Below are 26,157 nucleotides of genomic sequence, written 5' to 3'. Positions count from 1 at the left end.
ACATCCAAACATAAAATAGTTTTCCCCAAGCAAATCATCCCCTCAAAGGAGCCAAACACCCAAGAAATATGAAAGCATGGCAAAGCTGTGCAGGAACCTAAAAATCTTTAAACCATTTGCATGTTCTCCAGCAGAACTGAAATATGTGTCCAATTGTAATGCTAAGGAAATGGACTGCTCATTTCAGGAAATTGGGAATGGTATCCGTTTTCTGAAATAATCCTATACAATAGGGGGTATTCTAGAAAAGCTATAAGCTTTTCAAAAGGCATATGTCTTTTCTGTTTGATCCAGCCTATTTAATGTTGCACTGACTTTTATGTCTTCAAAGTCTTTACTTACGCTATATCATAATTATAAATATGCCATCTGCCCGCTTTTGCCCGAGGCTGACGCTCTCACTGTGGAAACACGGGTGCGTTGCTTTTTGATGCACTCTGGCATCAGGTAGAGGTGAAGCCTGGGGGTTGGGAGCCTGGATGGTGACAGAGTAGATCACAGAGCCCACTTGGGGCAGAGCAGGAGCAAGTAGTAAGTACTCCTGTATTCATCTCAAAGTGGAAAGAGTTATAAAAAACAACTACTATGATGTCACTCAGCTTATTGAGGGAAGAAATTGTCATTAGGTAATCCTTTCAAGAGAAAAGTCACCAGGAATTTTAAAAAACAAAATCTCAATGGTATTTTTAGTATAGAATTCATACATCAAGCGTCATTTAGAGCGGAAATTGTGTTGTTTTACATATTTTCCTTGGCATGTTTGTGGGAAATCGGCAGGATATTTGTGTTCAAGATCGTTTTAAGATGATTATTATAAATCCCAATCCCTTGCTTAGTTTTAAAATCTCCTATTTTTTCTGATCTAGTTGACCTGGTTTCAATAATTGAAACATTTTTCATTGCAAAGAGGGTGTGTTTGTGTTTAACTATATAACATTTCCTCTTCTGAGCAAATATTTGGATTTTTAAAGTTATACTAAGTGAGCCTCTCGCTGAAATAAAAGTTTTAAGTAGTGTATTTGTGGCAGTTCTCTTGTAGGCTTTAAGAAAGAGTTGTCATTGAGAAATCCCACCTGATGTAGTCTTTAAGATAAACTTATATTAGGTCTCGATGTCATTGTTTACATTTTCTTCTCTATTTTCTTTCCATTGGGAAAACACAGAAATGGCCATATGGAATACTTCTCAGAATAATTTTTGGTGATAATCCTAATCTTTTGGTAATGGGAATTCAAAGGAAAGATAAAATATCAGTATCCAAAGATTAAAAATCTACCTTACCACTTTTGTACTACTGACTTGTCTTGGGAAAATTAATACACTTCCACCTCCTAGTTGCCAAGGCAGGAACAGAAGATTTTCAAGGTCTCTCTTCTTTTCATTCCCTCTTCCTCATAATTTTGGGACCCTCAAGCAAAGAGGAGATAGTGAGAGTGGTCTACATTAGTATCCTCAGGTTGCAGTTGCTCTTGTGGTCCATTTAACTGAGATGTTCTCATCTGAGAAAAGGAATTCCCTCCAAGTGCCTTAGTTTTTCAGTTAATTAAGTTTGATTTGCTTTGGGCTCCACCTTTCACTGTCAATGAGACAGGGAAACCAAGCCCTTCTTTTCTCACTAATGGTAATGGTCCCAGTGACCATGGCCGCAGGGATGGTTGAAAGCTGTACATGGAAGATGTCTATTCCCTTTGTATTGCATACTGGTTTTTGCCAAAATCAGAACCTTCCAGTGAACCTCTATACAAGCAAAGCACTTGATGATTTTATTTGGCTCTTCTCAATATCAACCTTCCTCACTGTACCAGCATTTTTATCCTTTGTACTGAAGGGTGGGATGCCAAGAGAAGGCATCAAAACTTTGTGAGTAATGGCAGCTGAGCTAAAGTGAATTTATTCCATCCCAGGCAGTAAGTTCAAGGGACACAACTTCTTTGGGAATGTAGATTAATTTCCATGGGAGCATTTTATATAATTATTAAGTAACATTCCTTACATTTTTGAGTTGATTTCTTCTTTCAAATCTGTGAGAGTAAATGGCCTTGTCCATATTTGTATGCGATCTTGAATCTCCTGCCAAACTTATGCTAGGAAAGTGAAAGGATTTCTGGAAACCTTTTATTAACATGGAGTTGATAATCCTAAATCATGTTACCAGGTTGTTCTCTGATAAAAATGTATTTCTTTGAAGATGCCATCATAATGCCCTGGCTTGTAGTATCCAGGATTTATTCTGGCCATGTGTCAGTCAGCTTTCTATAACTGTGACCGAAACACCTGACAAGAACTTAGAAAATATCTTTCTTTTTTTCTTTCTTTCCTTCTTTCTTTCTTTCTTTTTTTTTTTTCTTTTTTTTTTTTTTTTGGTGGTACTGGGGGTGGAACCCAGAGGCTTTCTACCTCCGGGCTTTACTCCCAGACCTATTTTTTTATATTTTATTTGGAAACAAGGTCTCACTAAGTTGCTGAGAGCCTCACTAAGTATCTAAGGCTGCCTTTGAACCTGTGTGATCCTCCTGTCTCAGCCTCCCAAGGGCGGGGATTACAAGCATGTGCCACCACACCCAGCTTAGACGAGATCTTTATTTGGGCTCACGGATCAGGGTTGGAGTCCATAGTCAGCATGCTGTAAGGCAGAAACATCATGGATCAAGGCGTAGCAGAGGAAAGCTGCTCAGCTCATGGCATCAGTTGGCTGAGAGAAAGGGAGGGAGCAAGGGTCCAGGACAGATAGAGTTCCCAAGCTAAGTCCCCCAGTGACCTATTTCCTTCAGCCATGCCCTGCCTGCCTGTAGTTTTCCCCACTTCTCCCTAAATCCATTTGGATTATGAATCCATCCATTGGGTTAGCTCATTGATGAGCATGGCTCTCCTGATCCAGTTATTGCCAACAAGCCCTACCTCTGAACCTGCAGTATGAGGGATCATGCTTTTACTGCATGAGCTTTTTGAAGGACCTTCCAGATCTAAACCACGATAGGCCTGCCTAGCTCACGGCACGAACACCCTTCTGTCATGCTGGCTGTCACCACTAAACCTTCAGCACTGAGAACCTCAAATGCCCCATGCCTGGTTTGGGTTTGCATGTGTGTTTGACTTTTCAGAGGCCCTGTTGGCCCTGCCTTCCTGGGATATGTGCTTCCCAGCTCTTCTCTCATGACCCTGTGCTCAACCAGGAGTACTACTACTGATAGGGACTTCAGCCACCACCAGCCAGTGCTATTCCCACCAGGGGATGTCATTAGCGACAGGTTTGCCAATCTGTTGTTAACTACAGGGAAACGGGAAAGGGTGACTGTGGTAAAAGAAGGAGCAGACTGCTGATCGCACCATGTTAAGCTTGTCTTTGGGAAGCCCAAGCATGGGCTCCATTTCTTTGTTTTTGAAATACTTGGCCCAGCTGCTCAGCATCCTGGGCAAGTATCCCTTCTGTCTCAGAGTTAGGGGCCTTGCTGGCCATTTCAGGAGCCTTGGCAGGTTTAAATGTGTCTTCACCGGGACTTACTGTAACCACGGATCTGCCTTATAAAAAGTAGTTCTGCTTAGTGACCCGGCTGACTCATGACTGGAAGTCAGCGTTCCTTAGAGAGTGCTGGCTGTCAAGTCTCTTGTTAACTGGCAGCAAGCGAGAGGCATTTGCTTTCCTCTTTTTTCTTTTTGTTTTGTTTCGTGTGCACGGCCAGAGCTCCAAAGAATGAGGATTAAACAAGTTTCCAGGTTCTGAGAATTGTCCCCTTACGCCTCTCTGCCACCCCCTGCTCCCTTTGTGGAAGACACAGCATGAAGACCAGGAAGCAAGTGTGTTTAGAATCAGGGCCGATGCTGCTTTCTGCCCAAGAGCCCCGTATTCTCAGGGACTTGTTCTTCCCCAAAAGAACAGTCAGCCAGAGAGTACGCTGTACAAACAAAGAGACAAGGAAGAGAAGCTCCAAAATAGCATCAAAGCAAAATCCTGCTGAGAGGAGAAGTTCTGAGCGCTCTTGAGGAGCATACCCTCATTCACCGGAGGATGCAGTGGGCTCCTGGCAGTTCACATATGGAACTCGAGCTCTGTTAGCTTCTGGGAATGATGCACGCATCACCCAACTTTCCATTGCGGTTTTCTCTCTTAATAAAGACACTCCCCACAACAGTTCAATAAAATAGCTATAAATGCATTCCACAATTGCACAGGAGGCCTCAGTGTACCACTGCGTATCCATCCACTCCCAAATATCCATACTCAAACATAGAATATATAGTCACAACTCGAGCATAGCCTATATCTGGCTCCACCTGGAACTTATATGTCACAGATGAAATTTTTAACTTAGCACAGCTTTGATGAGTTCTTATTTCATGTTTATTTTCCCATAAAAGCAAATAAAAACAAAATTTCATTGAATGTGCACTACACTTAGTCTAGTGTTACTACTACTTATTAGAGCTTCATCTTGACAGGATCACTCGAGTCTCTAAGTGTTCTGATCCCCTGCCAATTACGCAGAGGTGGGTCCTCCATTTGGAAGGACTGGGAAAGACAAGTAAGGTAATCTTTAGGTTGGAGACTGACCCAAAGGTCTGAAATGAAGATGCAACAGGAACTGTCTACCAATAGCCCATACTCTGCAATCAGAGAGAATATCGGGGCCCAGTCTGCTTTACGTATTTCTAAAAATTTCTATATCATCATTTTTCTCTAAAGAGCCTCATCAACAGCAAACTGACTTTAATTCCCATCGCTGGTAGATATACACTTCCAAAATTCCTAGGGAAAGTGTGTACTAGTGCTGTTTTTAAGTGAAATTTTACCTACATTCTTTAAAATTAGATTCTCGATTTTATTGTATAAGCACACTCGAGGTAGAATTGGACCTCCATGACACTAAAGTGAATAAAACTCTGCATGTGTTGAGATCTTTTTGTAGTATTTCTAATCCAGTAATAGGGAGTAACAAGCCAACCTCTCAGCTCTGCAGTAGGCTTCAAGTGTAGCCGTATGGATCCCTAATTGGCTAAGAGTTACTACGTGAAATTAATTAATGAGACAAAACAGAGCCACAAAAGTGGAAACATACTCCCAAAATGTTTATTCCAAATGATGCTACAAAGCAAATTTCTCTGTTTAGCCAAAGAACCTTTCCTAGGCATTTACTACTCTATAAGCTAATAGAACGGGACACAACATTCCTGGATTGTTTCATGGAAACGGCAGCCAGGCTTACATAGCCGCATTCATCAATAAATTGGCCACTAGGCACATGTGGCTACATAAATGCAAATTTATCAAAATCAAGTGCGTGCTAAGATTCTGTTCCTAAGTTAACTAAACACATTTGAAGTACTCAGTCGGCCTGTTTGTGCCTTGGAGCATTTCCAGTGTTGAAGCAAGTCACCTGGGCGTGCTACTGCACAGACATCTCACCAGTATGCCTGGCATTTGGGGAAAGTCTTCGTTGATGGTTGTTTTTTGACAAATGGATTTGAGAGTCCTTTAGGGAGCTGCATTTTAGTACAAAGTGAAAAATACCACTTACTGTCTTAACGAATATGTAATATTTTATTGCTTTCTATGTTTTCATATAAAATTATTGGCATTATTTCACCAAGACCCTACCATATAAAAGATTTTGCAATGGGTCCCCATCAGTGGGTGGGACGTCTGGGCGTAGGGTGGTACTTCTCAACACTTTTACAGATTTTGGGACCGCTGAGGAAGTTGGAGGTTGCAATATTCAGCAGAGTTAGAAATTCTGACAGATTTAAAACATTAAGTTTTTGCAAAAGTTATCCAAGGTTTTCCTGGGACACAAATTCTTCTGTTATTTAAGTACCAGCATAAATGCTGACTTAGCAGGATTTTAATTTACATTAGCATATTTTAGTACTTGTTTTTGTTAATAATCATATTATTTGATAATAGTATCATCACTGCATTATAATGTGACCATTAGTTTTCTTTACCCAAGAAATAACAAGAAGTATCTGTACTGTGGTGGGCAGGGGGCTCCCCTTACTTACCCCCTCTATGTTCTTTCTCTCCATACTTGTCCTGTTTTCAGAAATTCTTGCTGGAGGCCTTTCCATCATGTGCCAGCTGGGTTGTGGGTATGTCGGAATGTGACTGGTGCCCCTGTCAATGGGGAACTGAGTAGAGCTTTAGAAGGAAAAAAGTGTGCAGCCTAGTGGAAGGTCTCAGTCCAGGGCACCTGCCTTATGGGAAAGAGTATTCAAAATGTAGACCCTAGAGCCCTCTCCAGACCCGAATCGAGCGCAACCTCTTCTACCAGTCATTTCTAAACTTTGTTGTGTGCCCTCCTCTACACACACACACACACACACACACACACACACACACACACACTTTTCAGCTCAAGGTGGGGCAACACTGCTGCAGAGGCCCCTGCAACTCCCTTGGACAACCCCTGTCCTGGGGAGAATGGTTTTCATACTTAGTTGTACACTGGAATCACCCGATAAGCTTCCAAAAGGCAAAATTTCCAAAATTTCTGAATTAAATGTCTTGTGAAAATGATAGGTTTTATGTGTTTTAAGCTCCCCTGGTGATCATGATATGTAGGCAGGTTTAAGAAGCCCAATCTTTATGCTCAGAACTTCTATTGGGAAAGAAGCTCTGGGGTCTTCTAGATACAAAACTATTTCTCTTGAGATTTCTATATGTGTTGGGGCGGGGAAGGGTCCTGCAGAGCTTGGCCATCAATCTTCACCCGTGAAATTTCTCACTGCCAAAGACTTGGGGCCGGCCTTACTAACCACTCCCGTATTTAATTCCTAAGTATCGCCAGAGTCTGTGCTATCCATCCGGCCCTGTTCTGGTTGCTGGAAATACTTCATTGAAGAAAACCACCACCAGAGCTTGTACTTTACTTCCATTTCTATGTTCAGCTCAGTACAAAACGCATGCATTATATATAGATGCGGATAGTATCAATAAATACATGCACATATCTGCACAGAAGAGAGTTTTTCAACAAAGAGTTTGTCTACTCTCTTCCATCATAGTGCTCTTAACAGGCGATTTTGCCATGGCTCAGTCAACTCCCCAGATCTTCACAGGAGCCTGACATCCCAGATACAATCGGGAACGTTGTCTATGTGCTGATGAAGGTGCCATGCCTATCACTGACCAGTTGATCTCCCAAAGCTGCGGAGAAGCTTAACTGGAACTTTTTAAACTTTTATTTATTTATTTACTTACTTACTTTTTGCATACTGGGGATGGAAATACCCAGGGGTATTCTACCTCCGAGCTACACCTGCCCCCGGCCCTATTTTTTTTCTTTTTAGTCTTTTTAATTTTTAACATTATTTTTTATTTAATTTAATTTTTTATTTTTTGGTGGTACTGGAGTTCCTGGAAGCCCTTCTACCTCCAGGCTACACTCCCAGACCTATTTTTACATTTTTATTTGGAAACAGAGTCTCCTAAGGCAGAGCGCAAACCTGCGTGATCCTCCTGTCTCTGCCTCCCAAGCGCGGGGATTACAAGTGTGCACCACCATGCCTGGCTAGTCTTTTTAATTTTGAAAGAGGGTTTCACTGAGTTGCAAAGGACCTAGGTAGTTGATTAATGGAAACTTTTTTTTTCCTAATGGGTCTGGGGATGATGGAACCCAGGGGCATTCAACCTTCCAGCTATACCCTTGCCCTGTTTTTTATTCTTTAGTTTGAAACAGGGTCTCACTAAGTTGCGGAGGGCCTCACTAAGTAGTTGAGGCTGTCCACAAATTGCGATTCTTCAGTCTCAGCCTCCGGATACCAGTGCTTGGGAGGCTGAGACAGGAGGATCGCACACATTTGAAGCCAGCCTCAGCTACTGAGTGAGGCTCTCAGCAACTTAGACCCTGTTTCCAAATATAAATAGGTCTGGGAGTATGGCCTGGAGGTAGAAAAATCCTTGGGTTCCACCCCCCCACCCACACACACATAGGGAAACTTTTGAAGGAGTGCATCGGCCTCCCCTCCTCCCTTCCCTACGGCCCCAGGTGTTCTATCCACCCAACCCGCACCCCCTCCCAATTTCAAGCCTCCCTTTGCAGCCTCTCCTTCACTCTGGTACATTCCACCCTCTCTTCACACCAGCGGGCCCTCCAAAAGCTTTCTGCTCCCTGGGGTGAAGCCTGGAAGACTGGATGCCTCCTGCCCAGAAGTGGCAGACAATGCAGTGTTTTCATTCGAATGCAAATTTGTCTCTGGACAGGATTCAAGAAAAGGGCTTTCCCTCTGCAACTGTCTTCCCAGCTCCACCCCAGCCTTGCTGTCCTTTGTGTTCTTGTAAATAAATGAAAGGCTCCTGGCTTTCAGTAGGAAGACACAGCTGCAGGGGGGCTCTTAAAAGCCAGCTACTTGCTCAAAGATTCGGAGCCCAGCCTTAAAATCTAGAAAAAGGAAGCTCTTCCTTTACGATTACTTTGCTTCCTCTAGGAAAAAAAAATTTTTTTTAATACTGAGAAACCAAGTATACTGAAAAAGAAAACTCTTATTTTACAATTGCTTTGCTTCCTCTAGAAAAAAAAAATATTTTTAAGTCCTGAAAACCAAGTATATTCTTCCTGGCTTTATTTTTATTTCCCCCTCCGTTTCACTTTTCTTGTTCAGGTAACAATAGCGGCAGAATCAATTCTAGGTGTGTTTATCCTTGAAGTCCTCCAGATGAGTACACAACTTAGCCAAGTTTGCAGGTTGAAAGTGTTTCCGATGAAACGGGGTGGGTGTAAGATGCCCGAGCTTCTCCAGAAACAACGAACGTATCCGGAGCGCATCCCGGGAGCTCAGGATCGCCCAAGGGGTGGCCTTTTAAAAGCTTCCCCTGGCTCCGGGATGCCCGAGCCGGTGCACACGCGCCCCCGAACTGTAAGCAGACACAGCCTCCCGGGCCCGACGTGCCCGCAGGCGCTGCCGGCCGGCTCTGCGCGCTGCGGGGAGAGGCACCTGCCGGGGTGTTAAGGGTGTGGGTCCCCGCTCCGCCCGAGCGCACCTGGGCTGCCGGGCCTCCGAGCGGCCCCACCCCTGCGCGGGCCGGGCGGCCGTGGGCTTCTCGCTGGCTAAGAGCGCGTGTTCTCTCCTCTCCCGGGCACAGGGCACGACCAGCCGCGCCGGCCACCTGGCGGGGCCCGAGCCCGCGCCGCCGCCGCCGCCGCCGCCGCGGGAGCCCTTCGCGCCCAGCCTGGGCAGCGCCTTCCACCTGCCCGACGCGCCGCCCGCCGCCGCCGCCGCGCTCTACTACTCCAGCTCCACGCTGCCCGCGCCGCCCCGCGGGGGCTCCCCGCTGGCCGCCCCCCAGGGGGGCTCGCCCACCAAGCTGCAGCGCGGAGGCTCGGCCCCCGAGGGCGCCGCCTACGCCGCGCCGCGCGGCTCCTCGCCCAAGCAGTCGCCCAGCCGCCTGGCCAAGTCCTACAGCACCAGCTCGCCCATCAACATCGTCGTGTCCTCGGCCGGCCTGTCCCCGATCCGCGTGACCTCGCCCCCCACCGTGCAGTCCACCATCTCCTCCTCGCCCATCCACCAGCTGAGCTCCACCATCGGCACCTACGCCACCCTGTCGCCCACCAAGCGCCTGGTCCACGCGTCCGAGCAGTACAGCAAGCACTCCCAGGAGCTGTACGCCACCGCCACCCTCCAGAGGCCCGGCAGCCTGGCGGGTAAGTGCGTGGACTCGCCGCCACCTGGCGGGCTCCCCGGGGCCGCGGCGGGGAGGTGCAGGCTGGAGACTTGCGGCCCGGCTTGAGCAGAGTCCGGCTGGGCCCGTGTCTGGGTCGGTTTCCAGTCCTGGCAGATGATGGAGGATGCCAGGGCTTTCCAGGTGCCGGGCCTCCAGAGCTTTCCTAAGGAGGCAGCTGTCCGTCAGTGACTTCTGTTGCGGGGTAAAGAGGTTTCTGAATGTCTATCACCTGTGTCTCTCTCCAGTCCGCAGCATGAAAGATAAAAATGAGGCAGATGTAGACCCAGAGACCTGTTGATTGAGCAAGTTAAGAGGCTCAGTATTTATGTGAGCCTTTGGTGGTTGGAGAAAGTGAGGCGTAGTCAGTCCCAGATCCGATGTTCATTCAACTTATCTAGGTCCCAGTAGTAGTGGAACAGTAACCAGAGTGAAGTCCCTTCAATCTGCTACCTGCATTATCATAGGGACGGAAGGTCGAGCAGGGAGATGGAGCCCTGCTTGTCTCTGCCAGTTCAGACAAGGGGACAGGGCGGTGGTGGCTCAGCAGACCCGGCCGAGCTGGCGCATGTCTGCTGTTGCCACCATATGCTCCGCTTAAACGAGGCACCAGGATTGAAAGACTGATGCTCTGCCTCCCCAAACACCTGACAAGTATCTGAGATTTATTGCCGATGTTTTCCCTTATAGGAGTATTTGGTAATTGTGTCACTCTAGTAACAGATGCTGAGCTCATATGTTTCCTTTCTTGACGCAAATAGATGACTGTGGAGATAAATAGGATGAAAAAGGAACTTGGTGCAGGCACCAGGCAGGTGGCCAAGGGTTTCTTTAATTCAGCACAGTAATTGCCAATATGGACTGGCTTGGTTTAAGCGGATGCATGCTAGGTATGGTTACTGAACTGACCCCCTCTCTCTGCCTCTCCCTGTATAGTACCATTCAGGAGGCAGACATCAATGCCAGTCAGGGCCAGGACCAAAGTATCTATAACATAGACTCAGAAGTAAGCACTCTCTTAAAAGAGGGGCATGGGAAACAGCAAAACTTTGTATATAGAAGTTTATAAACTAAATAACTAGATGATGTCAAGGAGGGAGGAAGGGGGCAACTGTGAGACTAAAGCCACAATGCCTGCTCAGACATCCCAGCCACCAGGGGGAACTGGGGCTCGGGGCCCTTAAGTTCTCTGCACTTACCTGGTAGACGAAAGGAGCCTTGGCTTCCATCTCTTCCTCCGACGGTTAAGTGTGGTGGGTTTGAGCACAGTGTACTGTTACTTTAGTGAAAATAGGAAGCGTGGCCACGTGGCTGTGTCTGCTGGGTCTAGAGCAGAGGGTGGGGCATTGTGATTGGAGTAGCAAGGAGCCCAATAGCTCTTACACCATTGGCTCTACGAAGAGGGTTTAAAAGTAAATGCGTTATGAAAATAGCTTGTGCTCTAATAGCTGCAATGGATGTTTGAAAGAGTAGATGTGTGCACACAAATATGTGTGTGTTCCTGTGTATCTATATGAGTGTGTGTGTGTGTGTGTGTGTGTGTATTTGTACGCTCACATGTGTGCAGTGGGTTGGTTGGTGGTAAGGAAGCTTCTTTGGCCAGAAAGAGAATTCCAGTTGACCAGCACACTTCCATGGGTCTTCACGTCTCTCCACATTTTCTCCAGCGGTTCCTCATCATTTCTGGCCATGTCTTATCTTTGCTACCTGCTGAGGGAAAAAAAATCCAATATGCCATTGAAGAGTCTTAATTTTAGAGTGACAAGGGACGCTAAATGTTTTCATCCATTTGCTTAACATGCATATTTTAAAATATCCATTGATAATTATTTTCAGGCAAATGGCTGCTGGTGGTTTTTGAGGTTGAATCATTCTGTAAAGGTGTATAAATGTTTAGTTTACTTAAGATTCTATGTCCTATTGGAGCGATGCAGGAGATAGACTGAGGCTTTTGTGATGTCAGAAGTTTGGGTCCTTTTAGACTTTGTTCCTTGTAACCATTCTGTGCATTTGATACCGTCCTAGGAATCATAAAGTTGGGAGGCTCCTCATTTGCTAGTTGAAAGAACACAGTTATCTCGAGTTTGGAAGACAGTTTTTTGTTTATTTTGGAAGCTCATCGAATGCTGTGTGCATCCCTATGACTCTGATCTGCATTGTAATGTGAGACTGTAGTGCACTAATAAAAGTAAAAAAATAAAAAATAGCTATGTGGGTTTATAGGCCCTTGATCTAGGAGATCTGTCTCTGATAACTAGGATGTGTAAATAAAGGATCGATAGTACCTTTTACTAATGACCCATCATAATCCTTCATTATGTTTCTTTTATGTACTGCCACTGATTTAGACCCTGGAGAAACAATACCCAACTTTGTTTTAAATGGAAAAGACTTAAAAAAAAATCACCAAAATTAATACTTTTGATAGAGTGGCAGGAAGCTTGCTATTAGCAAGAAAGAGACTTCTGAGTGAGTTTGAAGTGAAAGAACTTGCCCTATGGGTATTTGAGAGAGGGCTCTTCTGAACAGAAGGGAAAATTAGATCAAAGTCTCAGAGGCAGCTGGGTGTGGGTGTGCACCCCTGTAATGCCAGTGCTTGGGAGGCTGAGACGGGAGGGCTACAGGTTCAACGTCAGCCTGAGCAAGTAACCAGACTCAGCAACTTAGTGAGACGCTGTTTCAAAACAACAAAAAAGTGCTTCAGTATAGCTCAAAGTCAGAATGCCCCAGGGTTCAATCCCTAGTAACACATGTACGGACGCACACATATGCCCAGGGTCTCCTAAGTGGGAGTGTGTCTGGTATGTTTACAGAACAGGAGAGCATGGGGTACAGGGTAAAGAGGTGCTATGCCACGAGGCCAGTGGGATGAGGTGGAAGGCCTCTAAGTCTTGAGGAGGAACTGAGGCTGTTGGCTTGGCCACACCCTTGGGAGCCATTGCAGATGGGAGACACCATCTCACTCGGCTTGTAAAAGGCTTGCTCTGGCTGCTGTGAGCCAATCAGGCTTCGGGGACCAAGGCAAAAGCAGGGATATGAGCTGGAAGAGACTGCAGTAATGTCAGTCAGCAGTGATCGTGGCTGGGCCTAGGTCATTGCATTGGAGTGAGTCCAGATGCACATATATGGTAGAGCCAACAGAAATTTCTCAATGGATAAAGCAATAATGGTAAGAGAGAGAGGACTCAAGGACGCCACCAACCCCCCGGCCAGAAGAGAGTCACCATCGACTGAGGCAGGGTGTGCACAGAGGGACCTGGGTGCGTTTGCGGGCAGTGGAGGTAAATACAGAGCCCTTGACATGGGATGTGTGATGGTTGTCCATTGGAATTGAGAGGCACTTGTCAAGTAGGGAGCTGGGTGTGAAGGTCAGCGTTTCCTCAAGGAGCTGGTATTATTTAGCCCACCAGCATTTCTAGAGACTAGAAGTTCTGTTTGAGGATTTTAGTCATCAGTTATAGAGGGCACTTGGTCAGCAAATACACATGCACGTTTTCTATTAGCTCTTGCTTGTGGGCAAACTTTATACAGTCTAGCCAGAAATTTCAGAGTAGTAGCTCTCAGGGGGAAGCACTGCAATCCGGTTTAAGCTTAGAAAAGTATAATTTCTCAGATAGTGAGTCATCAGAGTCCAGGCATCTCTGGGTCATTTTCCTTTCCTTTTGAATTGTATCTTTTTTTTTTTTTCAGTACCAGGGATGGTGGAAACCAGGGGTATTGTACCTCCAAGCTACACCCCCAGCCTTATTTTTTTAGTCTTTTTTTTTTTTTTTGGTGGTACTGGGGTTCCTGGAAGCCCTTCTACCTTCAGGCCACACTCCCAGACCTATTTTTACATTTTTATTTGGAAACAGGGTCTCCTAAGCCAGCATGCGCGGCTGGCTTCAAACCTGCGTGATCCTCCTGTCTCTGCCTCCCAAGCGCGGGGATTACAAGCGTGAGCCACTCTGCCCTGCGGTCTTTTTATTTTTTGAAACATGTCTCACTAAGTTGCAAAGTATCTCGATAAGTAGCTGAGGCTGTCTGAGAACTGCGATCCTCCAGTCTCAGCCTTCCCAATGCTGGGGTTACAAGCATGCACTACCACGCCCAGCTTGTATCTATCTTTTGTGAACTTATTGTGATGCCTGGGTATACACCACTCTTCCTTCTCGGAGTCCCTAATGTTAGATTCATTGCCTAATTGCTTGAAAATATCTCCATATGGAGGAAGTCACAATAGTATTTACTATATTTCCATATAGAGGAGGTTACTATTATTATTCTAATTTTAGGAATAAATAAGATAATGTATATAAAGTACTTGCATATTTTCTGGCTCAGTAAAAGTTAACTTGCATTATTTAGCAATGCCTACCCATACCTTGGGTGTGCAAGGAGGAAGCCATCTACTTTTGTTTTAGATACAAATCAGACTTAATAAGCCCCCAAAACATGCCAGTTTCTGGTTGAGCATACATAGATAAGGGAGTGTTCAAAAGACCTAATTTCAGTTTTGTATGTGTATGTGTAGAGGGCACCTCAGAGCTACATCTCCAGCCCTATTTTACTTATTTTTTTTTTAAAACAGGGACTCTCTACTTCCTTCATACTTCATTATGATATATGATTATAATGCATCAGTAGAGGTATATTTAAAAAAAAAAAAGGTTTCATGACCATGCAGTCCTCCTGTCTCAGCCTCCCAATACTGTGACAGGCGTGCACCACTACACCCAGCTCTAATTTCGGTTTTAATTTTAAACCAAGTGTAGACTAGGACAGAGGCTACTTCCCCTGGGAGCAGCCGGGTGGGGCATCTCCATGGTTTCCACAGACGCCTAGCATGCTTGCTTGAGACCGCAGTCCCAGAACTGAACTGTAAAGAGCATCAAGTGAGAGGTGTAGCTGGGATGCATTCAGGAACTGAGGCGCAGCTGTGGTCCGGGGCAGAGGAGAGCTGGTCAGTGGATCAGTGTTTCTGGAGCAAAGATGAGTGGCAGGGGGCTGGGAGAGACGAAGTCACAGGGAGGGAGTTGTGAGTCAAGGATACCATAGGAAAGGGCTTCGTATGATGTCCTCCTGCTAGCAGAACATGGCATGTTCACATCTGCATGTTGGACACTGTTCTGGGAGCTGAGTGGAGGATGGATGGACAAAGCAAAACTGGACAGGGAAACAGAAAGGCGTCGAAGTCATCCTTCTCTACTCCCACATCTAGTTATAAACACACTCTCCTCCTTTTTGGAAGTGGGAAAAGTCAACACCAATAACAGATGAACAGCAGAGGAAGAAGCCTAGAAAAATGATACCCTCCTTTTTATTGATTTATTTTTTGTGTACTGGGGATTGAATGCAGAGGCATTCTGCCTCCAAGTTATACCTCAGGACCTTTGTATTGTTTGCTTTGAATCAGGGTCTTCCTGTTGCTGAAAGTCTCACTATGTTACCAAGGCTGCCCTGGAACTTGCCATCCTCCTGTCTCAGCCTTCCAGATATTGGGATTATAGCCATGTACCACCATGCCCGGCTGACTTCCTATTTTTAACACTGCTCTACTGATCAACAGGTCGCTTAATTTGATTTTTTTCTGTAAACTGAGAGTTAAATTTATTCATTTAAATAAGTCTATTAATGATTAAGGATGAATAAGATTACATTTAAAAACATATTGCATTAGAAAATAATTGCTATACACACACCAGGCACTGTGCCAGCTATTTTGCAAAGTCCCTTGTGGTGTCTAACAACTTAATTAGACACGTGTGAGTTTAAAAACCCTTTCCACAGACTTGAAAGCCGAGGTTCATCAATGAGGTGTTCTTTGCCCAAATATACTTGTGTAGAAGTGACAGGGATGTGAATTGACCCTAGATGGCCTTGAGTCCAGAGTTTCTGGGTCTCAAATACACATAATTCCTGAATAGAGGGAACGTATTTTTATGGCAGTGAAGAAAGAAAATGACTAATGAGATAGAAATGCTATCTAAGGGGCCTGTTTGTTTTTGGTACCAGGGGTAGAACCCAGAGGCATTCTACCTCTTAACTGCACCCCCAGCCTTTATTTTTTCCTTATTGTTGTGAAGCAGGGTCTTGCTAAGTTGCTGAGTGACCTCAAAGTTGCTGAGGCTGGCTTCCAAGCTGTGATTCTCCTGTCTCAGCCTCCTGAGTACTAAGATTAGAGGCATACACTACCACGTCTGGCTACAATATACGGTTTTAACTAATTAAAATAACTAGTGCTTTTGAAGCAAAACCATCTCACAACATGTTGATTTTCCTTATAGTGTGATTTCATGAGGACCAATTTTTTGTTCGCTTTCTGAAGAAAATCGCATGATCGCTTTTAATTTTGTGTTTACTCAAACTCAAAACTTTCTGGACTTAGAGTAAAAAACCCAAACTCAGACTTTTTGAGTTTAGAGCAAAATTAATCCTGTTAGAAATCTGAGTTGTACATATGTATTAAGGTTGTCAAACATCAGAGGTTTGCTTGATGGAAAAATGAAGCCAAAGAAATGTAATTTAACCCATGACTACAGTTAAACTTGACCTAATATGGACAGTTATTTGGTCAAGGCGCGTCCACCAAGTAGATTAACACTCTGGGTGTGTAGAGACTAGGTCATGCACTCTAAACCTTGCTTGGGATATTCAGGGACTTCAGATCTTTTCTCTGGCTTGGTGAGGCTTCCAGTTACATCCTTTGTAAGAAGAAAGAACAGGTGCCTCATCCTGGACCAGAGCTTGACAGCCTCTGTGTTCAGGTCTTAAAGGCAGGCTCCCTTGCTCAGGGAAGGAGCAAGCCTGTTTCACACACTGCTCCTGGGATATGGAAGAAGGCAAGAGCATACCCAGCCTCTGTTCCTCCTTTCAAATCCACTTCCCTGAAGCTCATTTTTCTCCTGCTTATGGACCTGCACTTGAACAATTTTTATGAACATTTTGTTCACTCAAGCACTAGACATCTCCCTATGGATTAAAGTAGAAAAAGCAAAAAGAATTCCAGTGTAGATTTGCTAATTAGAATGTGATCAGCCTAAGATATTAACTAGAATATGATCAGCCTACTATATTAATTGAAGTAATTAGTTCAAAGTTGGTTAAGGCTAGCTGGCCATGGTGGTGAATACCTGTAATCCCAGTACTTGGGAGGCAGAGACAAGAGGATCACAGGTTCATGACCAGCCTCAGCAACTTAGTGAGGCCTTCTGCAACTTAGTGAGACCCTGTTTCAAAATAAAGAATAAAAAATATAAAATAAAATTTAAAAAAGAATAAAAAATAGTGCTGGAGGTATAGCTTGGAAGGAGAATGGCCCTTGGTCCAATCCTCAATGGGGTGGGAATTGGGTAGGAGTTAAATCAGCGATGAGTACATATTTGTACACACAAGTTTTTTACCCCAATAAGTTGTATGAATATAATACACCAATAAAAAATATTTAAAAAAATTTAAAAAGACAATAGAATGTGTAAAAAAAAGAAAATAAGTAAATAAATAAATAAAATATAAAAATGGCTGGGATGTAGCTCAGAAGTAGAATGCCCCTGGTTTAACAATCTTTAGTAACACACACACACACACACACACATGCACACACACCCATGCACACACATGACATCCTCGGTCTCTCATTATAGCTGTTCTTATTTCTCAGACATCCAAAGTACAAAAGTAAAACTGGGAATAAAATTCGAAAATAGACAAGAACACAGAGATCGGGTGTCCCCAGGAAGCAGGGCAAGTAAAGAATTTTTTTAAAAATAGAGGCTCAATGTTGAGAGTTGAACTGGAGCTCCTAGAGAGACAGGTGGAGCTGCAGGTGTAGAGAGGAATTAAAAGCCAGTGTTTGAGAGGATTCTTAGTTGACACCCCTCTGCTCACATCCCTTCTCCTACCACAATGGCAAACTGTACCAGTGTGTACTGCAAGGTGCAAAGTAGGAGGGTTCTCCTTAAGAGACTGCACAAACCGTCTGAGAGTCAGGCTTCCGATATGGATGTTGGCGGGCTGAAGAAGGATCTATTCTTCAGACCAGTTGTGGACTGTTACTTGGGAGGCTGAGGCAGGAAGATCACAGGTTCTAAGCCAGCCTCAGCAACTTAGCAAGACCTTCAGCAACTTCGTGCAACCTTGTTTTAAAATAAAAAAAAACTAATAAGGGCTAGAAGTGCAGCCCAGAGATAGAATGCCCCTGGGTCCCAGCCTCAATCCCCCCGAAAGTTGATATCATTCAGATATACACACTGGTGGGGTGGCAGGGGACTGGGGCTTCTCACTCACCCACCTACCCACTCACTCTGAAGGAAGATGATCAGTCTGCACACATTGCCTTCCTGTCAGAAATGCTAGAGGGCAGTGCTTGGTAGGAAACACTTCTATTTCCATTGGAAATTGAGGTTTTCTTCCTCAATTATGAAAACTTAGTGAGGATTCCTGGGGAATGGGAGAGAATTAGTGGTATGAAAAAAAAAAAGATGGGCCAAAATAGAAAACTAAATGGTCTCTCAGAAGAAACAGAAGTAATTTATGGGCCAGAAGAGATTAAAAAGAAATAAGCAAAAACTTTAGGCACTGTATTGAAGAGGATTTAGGAAGATCTTGAGTTCATTAAATAAAAACGGAATGGTATGCACAAAGATCAAAGAACAAAAATAAAATCCTTCTAGGCTGTAAAAATATAACTACCAAAGCTCAGAGTTTGATAGCATGAGCAGAAAGCTGTTAAGGAAACCACCAGAAGGTAGAACATACAGGGAAAGAGACAGGAAATACAGGAGTAATGCAGAAGAGCCATTAAGGACATCTAATATATTGCTAGAGTTGCAGAAAAAGACTGGGGAGAGGCAAATTATCAAAGAAGTCATAAGGAAGAACTCCTCCGAGCTGAGGGGCACACGCCTTCATAGGAAATGCCCTCTGCTTGGAACCGAAAACATTCTTGATTCCACATAATGAAATTTCAAAGTACCAAGGTAAAAGAAATCCCTACAATCTCTGGGGAGGAAGCAAGCAGGCTTCACGTGACTTAGCAGTCATAATATTGGATGGTCGAAAAGAACAAGGGTCGCTCTCAAAGCTTTGTGAGGGAGTCATTCTCCACCGAAAATCTATACAGAGCCAATTATCCACCATAAAGGGAGAAGCAAATAGTTTCAGACTTGTAAGTACTCAGAAAAAATAATCCGTTTCCTATGCACAGGGTCCTAGAAAGTCAAAGTATTGGGGGAATACCTCTGAGCCCAATAAGAGCATAAAATTAGATGAGGAGATGATATTCAGGAGAGCAGCCTCTTGACATAAACAAATCCAGAGGCTGTGGCTAAGGGACCGGGGTCTGAACAGCCGTGAGTGTCGTAGCTCTGACCTTGGACAGTTTAGCTCAAGGCAGTATGTCTTTTCTGAGCACCTATTTTGTGTTAGGCGCTCTTCCAAGAGCTACACATTTACCTGCGGACAACTCCCTGCGAGTTCCCTTGGGAACTCAAGTTCTAAAACAGAGAAGATGTTTGATGGTGAGAACACTTAGTCACAGGGAGGAAAATCAAGGGCATAGAGGAGAACATGAGAGGGTAGCAGGGAGTCTCGTGATAAGAAGTCATTTGACAGATGTTTGAAGGAAAGAGAGAAGAAGCATGGGAATGGCATCCCAGGCAGAGGGTTTGACCAGCACAGGTTTCTGAGGTGAATCAAGCTTAGTCTGTGGGGAAGCAAGATGGGGCTTCTCTGAGATTGGTTACTCATCTTATTGTAGGGATAAACAATCCTGTGACAATATGCAGAGACATTACAAAAATCCTATGAGATTGTACCTGTCCATTGTTGATTAACATGCCCACCTGTTAAAAGGACTTCGTGTAATCTAACAGTAGTTACTATGGATAATCATAATATCAGGCTGGGAATTCAAATATAAATAACATGAGATGAAACCTGTGACTTACAAAAGGTCTCTTCTGAGAAAGGTTAGGAATGGCATTAGTGCAGTCGTTGCTTACCCCATGGCGTGCTCATGATATGGGTTGAGAGGGGGTCAGGGGCTGGAGGGATCTCAAGAAGGGATGCACACTCCGGGAAATTAAGGGAGGGTTGTTGAAGGAGATGGTATTTGGGTCAGGGTTTAATAGAGTATACTTGGGACAGGTACAAATAGAAGAACGGGCAAGCTAGAGAGTCCACACACCCGCTTTTAATGATGAGTATACAGAGGACCCATGAATCCAGCTGGTTTAGTAGAGTTCAAGATTGTTGGCCTCATCTCTTTGACCTCTGGTGTGTCACAACTTGGCAGCTGGTATCATGAGAAGAGTGTAGAAGAGAGAGAGAGAGAGAGAGAGAGAGAGAGAGAGAGAGAGAGAGAGAGAGAGGAAGAAGGAGAAAGAGAAGAAGAAGACGACGAGATACACATAACCTGGTGAGACAGGAAGCCAGAGAGCTTCAGGGGCCATGCTTTCTCTTTTACAACACCTCATCTCTCAAAAATCTTACTAGGGTCACCAAAGAAGTTCCCCAGTACCCTCAATTGCAGCACCCCTAGTGACCCAGTTACTTGCCCTAGTGTTAGACCACCACTTAAAGTGTCCACCATCTTAACACCACCGCACTGGAGCCTAAGCTGCCAATATTTGGGAACAAGCCACATACAACCCATACGGTTATCTCACAAGAGTTTTTTTTTTTTTAAAGTAATGGGCCATTTTTTTTTGAAAGCATAAGTCATCTAGAAGTCCATTCACTTGGGGTTAAGGATCCCAGTAGTATGTACATGAAGGCCTTAGACATCAGAGACTAGAAGCAAGATGGAGTGTATGCAAAAATAGAAAGGACTGGTTTAACAGGGGGCTAGTTCCTGAACCCCATAATTGAACTGGTTCCAGGCAGCTTTCTTTTCTGTCTTTGAGAAATGAGCCACATAGGAAATACCACAATGTCTTGCTGACACCAAACTAAAGCATCTGTCTTGTTTTCTCGGGGCTGCAGATCAGATAGATGGCTGGTGTAAGTAGTATTCTACTGGGAACTGATGTTATGCACAGTATAGAATGACAAAAGGAAACCACAGGATGGATAGAGGGAAGCAGAGATGCATGCAGCCCTATCTTAGTTGGCCACTGGGACTGGGGCTTCATGGCTAAATCCTAGCACCCGCTAATAGGGAAAGCTTAGCTGATGTTGGGGTGGGTGGTAAGGTTTATTGTTCATGACAGCATTTTTTCTCTCCGAATACAATGTGTGTCACACACACACACACACACACACACACACACACACACTCACTGTTGAATTAAAATTGACATAATTACAATATCTAAAGGCTAACTCCCTATAGATGTAGATATATTTATTGTGTTATACACTACAAAAGTACTGACTCTGATTAGAAAGAAATGCTAGTACATTTTTTTAATCAAAAGAAGCAGAACATTTAAATAAGTGGGTAGGCTGGGCTTGGTGGCCCGAGCTTGGCATCCCAGTACTTGGGAGACTGAGGCAGGAGGGTCCCAAATTGGAAGTCAGCATCAGCAAGTTAACAAGGTTCTCAGCAACTTAGACCATTCCAGATAAAAAATGAAGTATGTCTGAGCTATAGCTCAGAGGTAGAATGCCTCTGGGCTTAGTCCCCCAGTACCTAAATAAATAAGTCAATAAATAAATATATAAGTAAATAAGTAGGTATGTGGGCTTCTTGAGGGCAGATAGTAGGGCCTCAGGGCTCCAGGGTTCTTGAGAGAGTGGCCTTCTATCTTTCTTATGTCTCAGCTACAGGGTTCTCAGAGCCTAGAAAGCAGGCGCAGAAGGACCTAAGGCTTGAGCAAGCAAGCAAGAGCAAGCAAGCCTCCTGTGGGGCCCCGAGGAAGTAAGGATCATAAAAACAGGGCCTCTTGCACTGTGCTCTCACCTTGCTAGGAACCCACAGAAGATAGCAAAGGGAATCCAACACAACCATTAATGATTTTGACCAATGAGTGCGTTTCAGGGGCCCCTCTAGTTTCTGCCTTCTAAGTAATGATCTTCAAAGAAACTTAATAGTGTTTCGAATTTTCTCTGTTCAGTGTCCTCCACCGGTCCTAGGCCCACAGGTACTAGATCATTGGGAGGAAGACTATGCTACATTTTCTGAAGTTTCTCACTCTATCATCTTGCTCTGTGCAAACCAGCAATGTGTTAAAGAAGTCAAACCTTCCCTGAGGAGGTACACATCCTTTTCAGTAGCTGATATAGAGAAGGAGAGTCAGTATTTGTTTATCTTTAGAATAAAGTGTGTGTGTTCACACACACATGCAAACACGCACACACACGCACACACATACACGGTCACTTGGGCTCAGTTAATTAGCAGGTAATGCCATCAGGACCACTATCATCTCCATGTCGGTGTCATAATCCATTCCAGCAGCTATAATATACCCTCATAAAGTGCATAACCTATGACCAGTGGAAATTGATTTCTCCCAGTTGTAGAGGCTAGGTGGTCCAAGGTCCAGGCATTGTGGGTTCAGGGCTGGTGAGGTCGCTCACCTTCTGTGTCCTCACGTGGAGGAAGGGGCAGGAGTTCTCTCTGGAGCCTCCTCTGTGAACACAAATCCCATTCCCGAGGGTTCTGTACCCATGACCTAATCAACTCCCCAAACCCCACTCCAGGGGGTAAAGTTTCAAAATAAAAATTTTTGTGGAAACACAGACATTCAGACCACAATAGTCAGTTAACTTATCTTTGTTGTTTAGCCCCAAACATCCCACTTCATGTTGACAGTCTCCTTACACATGTGACATGTGATCTCAGCCAGAAGAGTCAACATAAATCCACTCTCTGTATTACAAAAACCATCACTCGCAGCACTTGGGCACCATCCCAGTTGATGGCTTAGTGTTTCTTCCTTGAATAAAGGCGACACTTGAGAAATGGGATGGGAGAATTTTAACTATAGATTGGCTTCACCCATTGTGTATGATATTCAGAAACAAATGTGTTAGCAACTGTCACTGGTATTCAAATGCTAATTATGCATACATGACCCAGTAGCTAATTGAGCTTCAAAATGCATGCATATAGAAACATATTAAAACTTTTAACAGGAAAAGGATTCAAAAGGAAAATGTGATCTTCCTCAGAACTGTCCAATATATATATAATTCCTTTTTTCTTAAACTCTTTTCATAGATGCCAAATTTTTGATTGAGCAATATAATGAAAATTAGTAAGTGTTGATATAGAGGTTGTAAAATATAAATAATGATTAATCTATGGAGCAGTTTGTCGGTTGCTCCCTGTAGGCTTTTCTGAGCATTAATGCCGCCTCTTTCTTGTGGAACTATCGCACTATCTGTGGTTGGTGAGGCATACAGAATCGTAGAAAAGTGATACAGAGATAATGCATTTAAGTGTGCATTTTCAAAGTTAAATGTCTGGTTTTTGAAAGGGAATATGTGCGGCTATATTTATGCTATATCTAAAAACAAAGAGAGTAAAGCCTTGTGTTTAGGAAGCGGAGATGCAAAACATCTCAGTTCACATCTATTTCAGAATATAGCAACCGATTTGTGAAGGAAACTGCATGGTGCAGCCTCCTCCTATTTGGTCCAAACCCTTCTCCTTGTCCATTCTGTGAGAATTTCATCTATGCCCTTGGGCAGAAGCCACGTAATTAAAAATGAAAACTTAGCTCTAGTTCCCCGAGCAGTCAGTACCTTGCCAAGCAGAATAAGAATCCCCTTAAAGCCTCCGCCTGTTTGTTGTTTATGCATTTCAATATCACAAATAAACAAAAAGATAGAACAGAAGCACTTTTCTCTGGATTCTTTCTATAGATATATCTATAATTATCCATAATTGTGAGGTCTAGAAGCCAGACTCCAGATGCACTGTCCCAGTATTGCACAGATAAAAAGATTAAGATGCATCTGTCAAGAAATAAAAATGTGCTCAGTGAATTTTATCCCCTTGCCAATAAAGAAGAGTATCTGTGCAAATATGAGCCTGGCCACTAAAAACCCAGGAAAGTGACTAATTAGTACACCACCAAGTCATAGATTGCTCTGTATCAGTAGTTAATTGGGGCAATAAGAAGATAGCAGAGAGCCAAACTCTTGGTCCTCTCTGTCCACGGAGGAGGTGTCATTTGAAGCAAATTTCAAATTCAGCCCCCCTCCAAGATACACATTCATTTTCACATGTTGAAGAGTTCATGCATATGGTCCGAAGACTTGAATTACAAGTCTGCAATCTAATCATGTCGCCTTTCTCTACAAAGATATTACCCTTCAAAATTCACTCCTCTTCTCATATCATTCTCATATCATTCTCATATCATTACCCAGTCCTCTTGCCAAGAAGGGTTTGGGGCACCTGGTGTCTTTCTGGGGCTCTTTTGACTAGTTTCTGTCTAACGGTCTTTTGAAAAGGTTCCCAGGGGTTCACAGGACACACATGATTGTCACAGTGCCAGAGCAGCCTCTCCTCACACGTTAACTTTCCCAGTTCTCACATGTGATGCAGCCCCAAAGACCTTCAAAGGAGAAGGGAGGTAGCAGGGGAGGCAGGGAATGCCCTGTGGCCTGTGCGTGGCCGGTCTGCACTGCCCAGGCTTCCCAGCAAGGCATTAATTTCAGAGCAGCATGTACCAAGCTGGGGGCACAGCCTGTCTCCTTCTCTCCCTACTCCCAAAGGTACTGCTCCCACCTCGCAGACTTCAGAAACTAAACCTCCCTCTAGGAGGTGGTTCCTGCCCGCCTCCCCTCTCCTCTTCAGAAATTGGTATTTCTGAAGCTCCAGGTTACGGGGCCCACTAAGGACCTCATGTTGACATGTGTTCCTATAAGCCAAGCCACTCCATTTTAAAAATATAATTTTATTGGTGCATTGTCATGATCCATGAGATTGAGGTTTAGTTTGATAGAAACATATAGGCACACAGCACCAGGAGCTTCCCCTCAGGGTACCACCCTGTTACATCCTCCTCCCCATTTATAATGTGAAAATTGCTATTGGCAGCCTCGCATACTGACTTAGGAGTTTTTGACCTGTATCCTTCATCAATTCTCCTCTTCCCCAGCCCCACCTCCTTCCTCAAGTTCCCTTCCACCCTTCCTGTGGTATCGCTCCTCAATTATCTGAAGACCCTTTGATTTCCAGTTTATCTCTAAGCTATGTCAATTCTTCAGAGTTACTGGACAGCCCCGTTCTCTGGGCCATCCCCCAGAACGCTGGCCTGGAGTGAGACCCCATATCAGCACTCTCTAAAGAGTGTCCCAGATGAACGTCACACCTGTTCTCCCAGGGTGAAGCACACAGCTTCCCTTCTGTGGGTATGCATGGTGGCATTACAGGAATCTTAGAAACCACTTCCCCATAATCACCCCAGAAACATTAAAATCACGGCAAAAATATCTCAGCCCACTTATATTTTAAAGTCCATCCTATTGATGGAAAGGCTTTTTTCTCTTTCTAGAAGTGAACCTCACCCCAGCTAGCATGCTCTGTAAGTCCTTTGTGGGCCCTGGTATGGGCCTGGCCATCTAAGCAGAGGTTGCTTTCTCTGTAGCCATGGAGTGTCACCTGTGCTCAGGGTGAGCCACACAGCGCGGACAAGCTGAGCCCTGGCTGCCGATGGCCTGGCCTGTGTCCAGCCGCACTCTTGACCTGCGCCTTTGTTGAAGCCATTCCTGTCTGCTCATAAGGCAGGGCACTGTGTCATCGCTGTGTCTGCCTCCAGGGCTCCAGATGGTGCCAACACTAAAGTCCTCTAGGTACCAGACATATATTGCCAACTAAACCTGTAGGTCCAGGTTTCTCAACCAGACCAGCAGCACCAGCTTCACCTGAGGGCTTATTAGAAGGAAATTCTAATGTACATGATGCACGTTCATTAACATATCAAAGGCAACCACAAAGCCAAACATGAGAAGGAGGGAGGGAGGGAGAACGGGGTAGGATTTGGGTAATGGCTCATTGGATGATGTGTGCATGTATGCCTCCACCATCTTGTACTCCATTAAGATATACAACACAGTGCACCAATAAAAACAATTTTAAAAAGAAGGAGAAAAAAAAAAAACAGAAAAAGATGGATTTTAACCCAGGCATTCTTAACCATGTGCCATTTTGAGAAAAACATGACTAGTTAACTGAAACCAATCTTCACCTTCCCTGAAAAGAGAAATCAAAATCAGGTAAGGGAGACAGGGCCCACCCCACCTCTGTTTTCCTAGCAGGTTTAACTTTACCAAGAGGGTCTCAGATGAGCAGCTCCTTTAGGCTCTCCATAATGCAGGAGCTGGGCATGAGGTGGGACACAATCCTTTTCAAGGTGGGCAAAGAAGCTACATGGCCTTCAGCTAAAAATAAGAAGGGACCATGGTCCCTTCTTGTGAGTGCAGTAGTATACAAAAATCACATTCTTTTTTTTTTTCCCATCACCATGACCTTTCCTCCTTCCCCCACTGGTCACCAGAAGAACAAAATAAGCCTATTTTTAAAATTTTTTTTATTGGTGCACTGTATTCATACATCATAATTGGGT

The 26,157-nt window shown here is 44.3% G+C and overlaps 1 protein-coding gene across 4 annotated transcripts in view; it reads left to right on the top strand.

The window, feature by feature from the left end:
• Positions 1-26,157, top strand: part of CTNND2 (catenin delta 2) — a gene marked incomplete at both ends in the record, with an annotated part of 995,918 nt that overhangs the window by 549,971 nt on the left and 419,790 nt on the right. For 2 of the 4 annotated variants that reach the window (XM_080715500.1, XM_080715499.1), the window contains one exon: positions 9,077-9,638. The exons of the other annotated variants lie outside the window; for them this stretch is intronic. In XM_080715500.1, the coding sequence (XP_080571626.1) occupies positions 9,077-9,638 (562 nt within the window). The remainder of the gene's footprint in view (positions 1-9,076; positions 9,639-26,157) is intronic. 4 annotated transcript variants of the gene reach the window in all.

This window comes from Muscardinus avellanarius (assembly GCF_963383645.1).
Source record: "Muscardinus avellanarius genome assembly, chromosome: 1".
In the NCBI taxonomy this organism is placed as follows: Eukaryota; Metazoa; Chordata; class Mammalia; order Rodentia; family Gliridae; genus Muscardinus; species Muscardinus avellanarius.
This window is presented reverse-complemented; position numbering and strand designations above follow the sequence as displayed.